Source organism: Perna viridis, chromosome 5 (assembly GCF_037379345.1).
Source record: "Perna viridis isolate PV_CMFRI_1.1 ecotype Kerala chromosome 5, ASM3737934v1, whole genome shotgun sequence".
Classification (NCBI taxonomy): domain Eukaryota; kingdom Metazoa; phylum Mollusca; class Bivalvia; order Mytilida; family Mytilidae; genus Perna; species Perna viridis.
In genome coordinates this window covers 39,212,830-39,224,571 of record NC_142449.1, presented here as the reverse complement: position 1 = coordinate 39,224,571, position 11,742 = coordinate 39,212,830, and the positions used below count along the sequence as shown (strand labels likewise).

The 11,742-nt window shown below is 32.1% G+C and overlaps 1 protein-coding gene across 5 annotated transcripts in view; it reads right to left on the bottom strand.

The window, feature by feature from the left end:
- Positions 1–4,121: 4,121 nt before the first annotated feature.
- Positions 4,122–11,742, bottom strand: part of LOC148617436 (coiled-coil domain-containing protein 149-like) — a 32,673-nt gene continuing 25,052 nt past the window's right edge. For all 5 annotated transcript variants that reach the window (XM_088585032.1, XM_088585034.1, XM_088585035.1 and 2 more), the window contains 4 exons: positions 11,471–11,609; positions 10,093–10,169; positions 8,612–9,058; positions 4,122–8,450 (listed from right to left, as the gene is read on the bottom strand). In XM_088585032.1, coding sequence (XP_088441158.1) covers positions 8,146–8,450; positions 8,612–9,058; positions 10,093–10,169; positions 11,471–11,609 — 968 coding nt within the window. In that variant the 3' untranslated portion in view covers positions 4,122–8,145. The remainder of the gene's footprint in view (positions 8,451–8,611; positions 9,059–10,092; positions 10,170–11,470; positions 11,610–11,742) is intronic.

Here is an 11,742-nt window from a genome sequence, read left to right as displayed (position 1 = left end):
GTGATACGAAAACTCTATACGCAGGTGTTGAAGGGATGTTGCTAAAGATGAAAGGAAAGTTTTCCTTTACCATCGGTCTCTAAGTGTAGGTCGAGATACGACACTGGCCTCACAGTGTCTGTAGCATCATTTATCTGAAGTTCTTTGGGGAAGATGCGATGTATCAAATCCCCGAAACTAGGATTGTTTAACTATAATACGTCATCTATATAGCGGAAACTGAGATTAAATGATCCAGCAAACCATGTTCTTTCTTTCGGATCAGATCAGCTATAAAGTCAGCCTCATAAGAGTGAAGGAATAGGTAGGCAAACAGAGAAACACAATTTGTTCCCATTGGATTGCCGACCGTTTGTTGAAATCGTGTCTACCACAGGGACAGATATGTTGTCGATCAAAAATTCCACCATCTTCTTCTGTATATTTGGAAGATGATTTGGAATTATTTTTTTACAAAGTGTGAGGAATCTCTAACAAGGGATATATCCTTTTGTATTTATATCTACGTGTACCATTTTTGTTTGAGAAACAACGATGTATAATGTTTTTGAGTCGGGATTTTAACTGAGTATGAGGAATAGAAGTATACAGTGTTGAAAAATCATAGGTTTTAATGCTTTCATATTCTGATAATAATCTTGAAAGAGTAATCAAGGGAACCAAGGTTATAGCGGTAATCAAAAGAATGTAATCCGGGGACAAAGACTAGACATGGAAAACAGACATACACAACAAAGAACATGAAGTAACTAAAGTCATACATACAAAGTAACAAAAGTAAATGAGCAACTGGGACTCCACTAAAAACTGGGAGCATGGACCAGGTGCACTGGTAGGGTAAGCGTCCTCTGCTTTTCTATAACTTCTTAAACAGATGGTCTCCCGAAGAGCTTTCGAATGTTTCAGGATTCACATTGAATTAATACCACTACGGGAGTAACAAGAGTTGTGATAGGACTGGAGACCCTCTTTGACAGCTGTGAGTATAGAAGTTAAGTTTTGAAAGAGGTTTGGTGGTACATTTTGCAGATCCATGTAGCGTTGTTTGTATGGATTCTTGTGGAGTTTAGGATTGAAATATGCATAAAAATTCTGATTATAGAGACCACCTGCCTATTGTGACCATGATTAACTCTCCCTTGGAAGATCACTTAAGACAGGATTGACTGTATAAGTATTCTACTTGTTCAATGTTTCACGTATAATTCAGGTGCATATTTAACCCAAAATGACATGTACTCAATTGTTTGTTCATGGTTGCAAAGCAGGGGGTCGGGGAGGCACTCAAGAGGCCTGAACCGTCTCTTCACAAGATAGTGTGAGTGACAAACAGAATGGCACGAAGGGACAGGAATTGCTTAAGCAGAAAAATAATATATGATCAAATCACTTAAATCAATGAGGAATCTTGTTGAGTTATACTTTTTAAGATCAAACCACATATGAAACGCCAGTGGCATATCAATTTAATTGTACCTTTATGCCCTACTAAATGGCAAAGTATGAAGAAATCAACCAAGTTTTTTTGCATTTGGAATGTCAAGAAAATTGAAGATTTTGGGAAAGGCGCCAACAATGTTAGGAAATTGGGAAAACAGCCTTAAATTTTTGGGTTTTCCCTTACGCTTTTGGAAATTTGGAATATTGAACAAGATTTTCTGTGTTATATAACTACCGGTGCAATAATAAGTTTTTAAAAAGAGGGAGTGCATGAAAAGCAAGTGAAATTCGGGATGTAACAAACCTTTTACTTGGGGGAAATTTTTGGGTACTTGTTTGTTTGAAAAAGACATCCCATAACCCTCTTATATTTGTTTATATGTATAGGTGTTTTTAATTTTCCATCTTTTTAAACATTTTTTTTTGCAATTACAGTGTCTATGCACTTATAATTGATTTTATTTTAGGCTTCTACAGTACTGAATGGAGTTTATTGAAACTTTCACAGAATCTTTAATACATATTCCTATTATGAATCTATTTTAGATTTTGATCCAAATCATTTCGGAGGTCAAAAGGTGCATGTAATTGAATGGGGAATGGGGGTAGGGTATTATTAATTGAGTGAGCATTGCTCATAGCTTTTCTAGTTTACTACATTAATATAATCATTTCTGGAAATGAAAGTATTAAATTTGAAAAGGGTCTTTTACAGTATTTTCTAAGATGTGTCAACCATTAAAATTATTCATTTGATTTTTTAAAATATTTTTATATGACTGCAACAAATTTTGAGATCACATATTATTGCAAGGCAGGGTAATCATCCTTGGGTTCCCAAGATGTATCAAGTTTGAATTGTATGTTTATATGTACCCCAACTATTCAGGGCTCAACCTCTGAAGTCATATCAAGCTGGGCTCTGTGAAGCATTTTACCATTTATTAATCTACAATTTACCCCTTTCTTTTTTTTTGCAGAATCTTGGAAGTTTGTTATTTGACTGCAACAAATTTTGAGATCACATATTATTGCAAGGCAGGGTAATCATCCTTGGGTTCCCAAGATGTATCAAGTTTGAATTGTATGTTTATATGTACCCCAACTATTCAGGGCTCAACCTCTGAAGTCATATCAAGCCGGGCTCTGTGAAGCATTTTACCATTTATTAATCTACAATTTACCCCTTTCTTTTTTTTTGCAGAATCTTGGAAGTTTGTTATTTGAATGTAGAGAAATAAATAAGTCATTGGAATTTGAAGTGGAAGATATGAAACAAAAATTACAAGATGCTAATGGTGACATTTAAATGTGTAGAACAAGTTCTCTCTGGTGACATTTAAATGTGTAGAACAAGTTCTCTCTGGTGACATTAAAGGGTGATACAGTAAGTTCTTTTCGGTGACATTAAGGTGCATAGAACAAGTTCTCTCTGGTGACATTTAAATGTGTAGAACAAGTTCTCTCTGTTGTCCTACAAGTTCTCTCTGGTGACATTAAAGGGTGATACAGTAAGTTCTTTTCGGTGACATTAAGGTGCATAGAACAAGTTCTCTCTGGTAACATAAAGTTATGTAGTTCTCTATAATGACTTTAAATTATGTAGGGTAACTATTTTTGGTGACATAAAGTTACAAAGTAGTTTTTTTCTGTTGACATGAAAGTATGTTCTACTTGTTCTCTCTGGTGACTTTAAATTACGTATAGATCAAGTTGGTCTATAGTGACATAAAATTATGTAGAACAAGTTATCTCTGTTGACAAAGAAGTAATAGAACAAGTTGGTCTATAGTGACATAAAATTATGTAGAGCTAGTTATTTCTGGTGACATTAAGTTATTACAAAATGTAGAACAAGTTTTCTCTGGTGACATTACGATTACGACACAAGTTTTCTCTAGTGAAGTAAAGGTAAGTTGTCTCAGTGTCATAAAGGTACATGTATAATGGTCAAGTTCTTGATATAATTTATGTTAAATAACAATGATTGATTGAAATGACTATACACTGATCATCATATGGTTTTGAACTAAGCATTGATGTAGGATATTGGAATTGAAACAAATCTTGTGAGAGGGCATGAATGGTTATATATGGAAAACTTAATTTCTCCACTGTATTATGATTTCAAGATGTTATTATTCTGTGCAATTACTTGACAATAAGAGAATTGAACTCTTTAGAATAATACCACATTGGTACCATGAAAGAAAGATTGAGACCGATTTTGGGGGATGTAACTTGAACCATTTAGGAATTAAGAGCTAAAGGGGGCAGAAAAACGTGTTTCCTGCTGCCTGCCTAAAAACTATACTATAAGAGAATGAATCCCTAAGAAATTTAAGAAAACGAACATTGGTTTATTTTTGAGGTTGTGACTTGAGCCATTTAGGAATAAGAGACCAAAGAGGTGCCAGAAAATCATTTTCATGATGTCATTGTCTGGACATAATGAAAATACTTGTTGTTCTGGGCCTTTTTGGGCCCCTTATTCCTAAACAATTCAAGTAACAACCTAGAAAATCAATTCCAACCTATCTTTTATGGTATGGCACTTGGTGGTGTAGTTTCAAAGAGATTCATGCACTTATACTCCAGTAATTGTCAAGATATAATGTATATACACCATTATTTGACTGCAAATTTTTCGCAGGCATATAAACAAAATTGAAGATGACCTCTTTAGATTGGTCTTTATTGCACCTTAAACATTTTTAACAGAAACAAATGTCAACAAGGTATACATAAATCAACAAATATTTGTTTACAAATTAAAAATGATGTACAACAAACAACGACATCAAACAAATGAAATTCAATTTCACATGTTATGAATGGTCACATAAATAAAAGAATGTTGTTTACTTAAGTATCACAATTTCTGTTCACTACTTTTAAAAATTAATATTCTCAAATTTGTTCCTTGATTCAATTTTTCTCAAGATCTGACTCAAATTGATTGCCCTAAATTTATTGACAATAGTCAACCCAATTTACCTTTATCTAAAATTATTCAAGGGCGTAATTGAACTGACTCAAGTTATAGATAAAGGAACAAAAAGGAGTAAAAAAATTTAAAACCATATCTCTTCAACTAAAACAGCTCTTCACTATCACACATATTTTGTAAACAAGAGGCTCCCAGGAGCCTGAATCGTTCACCTAGTTAAGTTTTAGTTTTTCAAGGGCAATAACTATAACAAGACTCAATGAAGACATAGGTAGGATTTATCATAAGGATCATTTCATCGATAAAAGTTTCAATCTATACATTATAGTTTTCAAGATATTGGCTGAAAACTGCTAAAACATCATGTTTTGCCTTTCATGGGCAATAACTCTAACAAGGAGTCTTCCTTCAAGTTGGATCCCTGCAAACTTTCATAGGCCTTATCATAAGGATCATTTCAGCAATTGCAATTTCATTCTATCTATAATAGTTTTCAAGATATTGGCTGAAAACTGTAAAAAAAAAAAGCCCACATTATTTTTCACCTTTCACTCTATGTATTACAATTTTCAAGTTATTGGCTGAAAACTGCTAAAAACATCATTTTTTGCCTTTCATGGGCAATAACTCTTACAAGGAGTTGTCTGACAACTTTGATCCCTACAGACTTTTATAGGCCTTATAATAAGGATCCTTTCAGCAATGAAAAATGAAAAAAATTGGCTGAACTTAATAATTTTGGAGATATATGAGAAAAACTTCCTACTGACCACTGTTACATTTTTAGTAAGTGCAGCCATGTTTTTTGACGAATCAAAAATCCCCACATCAATTCTATGCAGATACCCCAAGGAACATTCATACCAAGTGTGGTTCCAATTGGTCTAGTAGTGTCAGAGAAGATTTTTGAAAAAAAATGTTGATGATGATGGATGCTAAGTGATGGCAATGGCTCACATGCCCTTAAAAGCCTATGATAATTTAATGTTCTTCCATAAGTGATATTTCAAACTGAAACTGTTTTGTTCAATTTGAATAACTTATTAATTTGTATAACGAGAAAAAAACCCAAAACAAAACAAATTTCAAAACAGATGTAATAAGCTGAAAATTATACAAGTATCATACATGAAAAACACAATTCTTTCACAGTTTACCAAAATGCTTTAAATAACCGAATTTCCCATGTGTAAACTGTATGTTAAACATTTTCATTATCCAAGTGGTTTGGCAATTAAAACAATTGATATGTTATGAAAAAAGATTCTGACTAAAATATTTTTTGCCTCTATGGCAAAATGTCTGAGGTACTTAGAGAGTAAGAAACCAATACATAACTCTGAGATTAAAATGAAATACTCAAGATGACACACAATGGAATGATATCTTTTCAAGCCTTAAATGTTTTGCTAAGAAAAGCATGTCGAGTTAAAAAAAATCATTATATAATATGAAAGTAACAAATGTATAAATAGATCTATGAAATAAGAGATATTTGTTCCTAAATTTTAGTTCAGAATCTCATTTTACATGTATCTCTTATTTATAAGGAAAGCCACAAAAAAACAAGCTATGCTTAGTTGCAGTCCAGTCTTTCCAAATCCTACACAAGCAAAAAAAATAAAAAAAATGATCAAATGCTCTTCATTAAGAAACAAGTTGTGAATTTTGAAATTTCTAAAAATGACTCGCTATAAAATTTGTAATTGCCTTATACAATGCAGTATCATGATTGAAAATAAGTTTTGGTCCTTTTACATCTTATTTCCCATATTATTCAAGACCAATAAGAATAAGAAACATGGCAGCTGAAGGTTTCATCAAACTTGCTGAGAAAAAAAAACTATTCTCTTCAGTTTACTTCAGTGAAAGTATCAATTTAAATGACAACAGAGATTAACTTTTATTGCACATTCAATCCATGAATATGTTGGAAAATAGTTGAAATATACAAATTATTTTATTTCTGTGATGTCATAGATAAAAATTACCAATGGTTTGATTGAATTGGCTGGTTCACCTTCATATTTTTTGAACTCTTTAAACAAAATAATACACAACTGTATGTATGCATAACCACTAAATATAAATGGTCAAAAGTCATGAAATATTCAATACACCAAATACTGGTACTTTAAATGCTTAAGTTTATGTTAGAACACATCTCAAATATTACTAATTATCACATAATATATAATAGAAAATATTTATCAGAATTCACATTACATTCTTTGGTTAGAATAAAGGAATTACTTAAGACTTCCAAATTTTTATTCAGTGTAAAAGAATTTATCAATTTCACAATTTCATGATCCACATACAAATAAATGAAAATATAAACAGTTAAAATTTCCTTTTTCACTTCAATAAAAATATTTGTATTTAATAATTGTTCAAATGGAAACAGTAACAAAACTGCACTTATTTGATAAGTAGACATACACTGACTGAATGTATTTGGTGTGTCTTTCATGAAAATAAGCCCAAAAAAGTTTCAGAATTTTGTTTAATATAAATGAATAATACATGTATTGCAAAATATTTTGCATTTTTTTTCTTTCAAGAAAATTAACAAGAACATGTGTCAATTGAACAATAAATATTTCAAACACCTCCAATAATTTGTTTGTCTACATAGAAAAGATTAAAAAACAGTAATAAAATGTTTTAAGATTGGTCTTGAAAATACATAAAAAAAACTGTGTAAAGCATTTTCCTAACAATTTGTTTACAAATTCCATTACAGGGTTGGCAAAGAAGATTGTCTTAATAATGCAGTAGGCAATTCCTTCAGACAAACTGTATTTACCAGTAAACTAAAAATGAATTTACGTAACAGATTTTTTAAGTTGTTGTCTTTTAAACTATAGGTATATCTTAAATATGGCCAAAGGGGGTCATTTGTGTTTGAGAGAAAAAAACATGATAAAAAAGATTGCTATGCATAGCTACAAGACTTCCCCACCACAAAAAAAAAAGAGATGACCCGCAAAAGTCCCATAACTCCCATAAAAATTGTCAAATCAAAATGAGGGTGCAATATGATCAACTAAATATGGCCACTAACAATCCCACAAATTTTGAACAAATCCAAAGAGCAGTTTCTGAGGAGTTGCATCCACTAAGTCAAGTGTGACAAAAGGACACACAGACAATGGTCTACTGATGCCCCCTTCTGGGTTGCAGTGGGAGACAAAAAGAACATTGTATAGTTACATGCAAACAATTGCAGTGCCCACAGTAATGGTCTTAAAATAATGAGCAAATACCTGAATCTGATTGGTTGAGAATTAATGTTTTTCAAATGATTTAGGACCTACCTAAAGTAGAAAAAGCACCATGTCATTAGGATAAAGAAAAGTGAAGATTTAATTAAACAAGCATGATATGAAACCATGAAAATGGAACAGGAAATCTACACAAAAACCCATTGCCTGCATTGGCACATTTTGGGAACAAAAGATCCTTAATGCATAAGTTAATAAATATTTTTTTTTTAAATACTGTACATGCAAATACTGCAAACAAATTCCTCTTAATACAATATAACACACAGTGCATTGGTACATGTGGACCTACTTGGACCTAAGCCTACACAAATTTCATATATAATGCACACAAGTTTCCCTTGTGTATAGTGCCCACTAAATTCATACAACAGCTTTATGTTTGTTTAAAATCATGGGCTTACGACTATTCACAGTAAAATCACATAAAATTCATGTGATACTCACTCAGTATTCCACAAGAAAACATTAACAACATTCATTATTTTCATTAGACTTTTGAGTTTCCTGCACTAATGGATCACTGTATGTTGGGGTTGAAGGTCGACTGTCATTTTCTTCCAAACTTTTTGATCTTACATTGACTGCAGTTTCTGAATCACCAGTTTCATGGATACGATCTAAAAAATGACCCCTGTGCTTCGTTTTATGTGTAAATTCTACCATTTTGTTGGTCATATCATCCATTAAAGATTTTAACTTTTCTTCAGACATCCCATCATCATGGTCAATTTGTTCATTTATAGCAATATCTGTCAGCTGACTGCTTGAAGCTGCAAAGTATAATAAAGTCTTTAGACTTTTACAGGTATGGAAATCTGTATCCAAATGATACAGAAAAGAGTGAACTGTGAGTCTCAATATCATTTTTAAAGTGGGAGAATTTGTGTAAATCAATCATATCTATTATTTACCTAGTCAAGCAGAAACTTACTATGGATCTTACTCTGATCAAAGTCATCCATATCATCTGTACATTTCACTATCTCTTCCTTTGTAGGTAACAGGTCAAGGTCATCCATTGACACTATATTTGTTCCAGACACAGGAGGAACCATTCTGTCAGCAGACAGAATGGTATCGTGCAAATCATTGTTTTCATTTCCATATGCATGGTAACCAATGTCTTTTTCTACAACTCCACTGTGTACAGGACTTTCATTTTGACTAAGAGGAATGTTACTGGAGATAGAATGAGTGGGACTAGTTACTACACTACTTGAAAGACTACAGAGTTCAGATTCTAGGTCATCTGTCACACCATGTTCTAGATCTTGACACATATCATGTGTTGTATCTTCACTTGACTGAGACATCTGTGGAATCAATGTTTTCACATCTTCACATTCAGTTCTGAGATTTTTAAAGTTTGGTAAATTGTCTGTGAATAAAAAAGAAAATAAAGTAAAAAATGAAATTAGAAAACAAAAATCTTACTGATACTGTAAATGAAGGGATTTATACTAAAGTTGGGATGCATGGATATTTCAAGCTCACTAATTTCTTGTTATTCTTATTAGCAGTCTTTAAAAAATACAAACAAGAAATCTGTGAGCTTGAAATATCCACACATCCTAACTTTAGTACAAACCAAGTTGACAAACAGGAAATTGTTGTCACTGAAGCCTGAAGTCAAACGGATATGGTATACCTAGAGCTTGGCTGTCAACTTGTTGTAGAGAAAACTTACAACAAACAGTGTAGTGTACAGACAGACAAACAGACAAGGGTATTACTCTCATTCAGAGCAGTGGTATAACCACAAATGTAGGTCAAGATTATGCAATAAAATATGAAACTACAATTTCTAAATGCAGAAAATGTTAGCCATAATTCATAACTCAATTCCATGAAAACTCATGAGGAAAAGGCTTTTTACATGTAAGTTTAAACCAATCATTCATATTACAAGCTGTATCATGTTCACATTTAGAAATTTGGAATACAATGTAATATGTATCACTATCTTTCAAAAAATTTTTTTTTATTATATTTCATTCAAAAAGTTGATTCAGGAGAGGACTTCTACCTTCAGGAAGAAAGAAAAAAAAATTCAAATATTTTGGCATCAGATGGATATACCAGATTTTGTTAAAAACAGTGCAATGACATTTATTGCTTTCAGTAAAAGTGTTGAATGAAATGGATATCTTTCTCATTTCCATTTTTAAATCTTTGGAATTAAAACTATTTTTTTTTTGCTTATCGATTTTGTTACACTATAACTTCAAAACACTGTTTGTTTACATAAGCACCAACTGACAAAAATGTAGAAAAGACACTAAGAAGAAAACTGAAGGAAGCCAATGGCCAAAAGGGAGAAATAGGCAACTAAATACCACAAAAACATTAAAACAATAATTTCAATATTGACAATTTCTCAATGGATAGTTCACCAATATTTAATCTACCAACCTGGGACATTCCACAAACCAGCTACCTCTAAAGTTTTGATTTTCTTCTCCAAATCTGCTACCCTATTTCCTAAGATTCTAAAAAAAAATATAAACCAAACTAAGCAAATTTGACAACAGAAATCTATTCTATTACATTATATTTTTTACCCCAGTTAGACCTTAATTCCTAAATGAAAAAATAAGAATTACATACATGTATATTACAATACAGCAAATGATCAGTATATACCTCCTTTCATGTATAAAAAAAGAAATCTGTGAGCCATGGCTCACTAGTGATAAATCCCCCTCCCTTCAATCACAATATAAGAAGTCCTCAGTAAATAGGAAGCTGTTGTCGAATTTTTATGAGATGTATTGCACCATATGGCATACCTACAGGAAGAATGTTTGTTTGTTGGGGTTTAACGTCCAAGCAGCAATATTTCAGCTATATCCAGAAGAGACAGGAAGAATGTAATTTCAATGTGATGAGTAGTTACTGAGAATGTGTGATAAAAATTTCAACTGTAAAAAATTTAAATTAAAAAAATAAACATGATGAGTAGTTACTGAGAATGTGTGATAAAAATTTCAACTGTAAAAAATTAAATTAAAAAAATAAACATGATGAGTAGTTACTGAGAATGTGTAATAAAAATTTCAACTGTAAAAAATTTAAATTAAAAAAATAAACAAAGTCCTCAGTAAACAGGAAGTTATTGTCAAATGTTTCTGAAAATGGATCCCATCATATGGCATACCTACATAAACAATGTGTTAAATTGTCAAGGTACTGTGATGAGTAGTTGCAAGGGTTAAACAGTAAATGACCCTTTTCTTCTGATCAGGATATAAAGATAGGAAGTCATATCCAGTACCAAGAAGTTCTATCATGTGCAATACCAGTCATAAAGTCTCAATATTAAAGATGGTGATGCTTCAAATTTGGTAAATAGTCTAGGATATAATTCAGGCCAGACAAGTCCCACTACTGGGCTGGTGAATGTCCTCATAGTCCTATATTATCAAAGAAAAACAGTATTGCCCCCTTTTCTACCTCTTGTGGCAAACTTGTTTGACAATTTCATTTAATCAAAGCCATACCAAAACAAGTTACCACATAAAAATAACATGTCAAAGATAACATGTCAATGATAACATGACAAAGATAACATGTCAAAGATAACATGTCAATGAAACCATTTGCTGACAACAGCTGATTTAAAAAAATATCTTATTACAAGAAGAAATGAAAATCTAAAGATAACATTGAACTACCATGTTCTGAAGCAGATTTTAAGAAAATTGCCATTGTAATGAATTTTCATTTTACACAATGGTTTGCATTATCTAAGGAATTATACATATTACTGATAATCAATAAAAAAACCTACTTGTTTGTTTTTCTTTGGTGAGATAAAGCTAAGTTCTTGTCATTGACAGTCTCCAGCAGGGCTGATGCTAAGGCTTGGAGATCAGCCATGGCCTGAGGTGTGGCAGCCATCTGGGAATGGTCTTCCAATAGCTTGTGAACTAATTAAAACAGGAAGTAAATCAGTGAAGAACCTTGAAAGGGGTTACACAGTTTAAGTCCTCATGCAAAAACAATATACCAAATATCTCCAAGCATTCACTTAGACAGAAGCTGAGAAATCTCTTATAATCA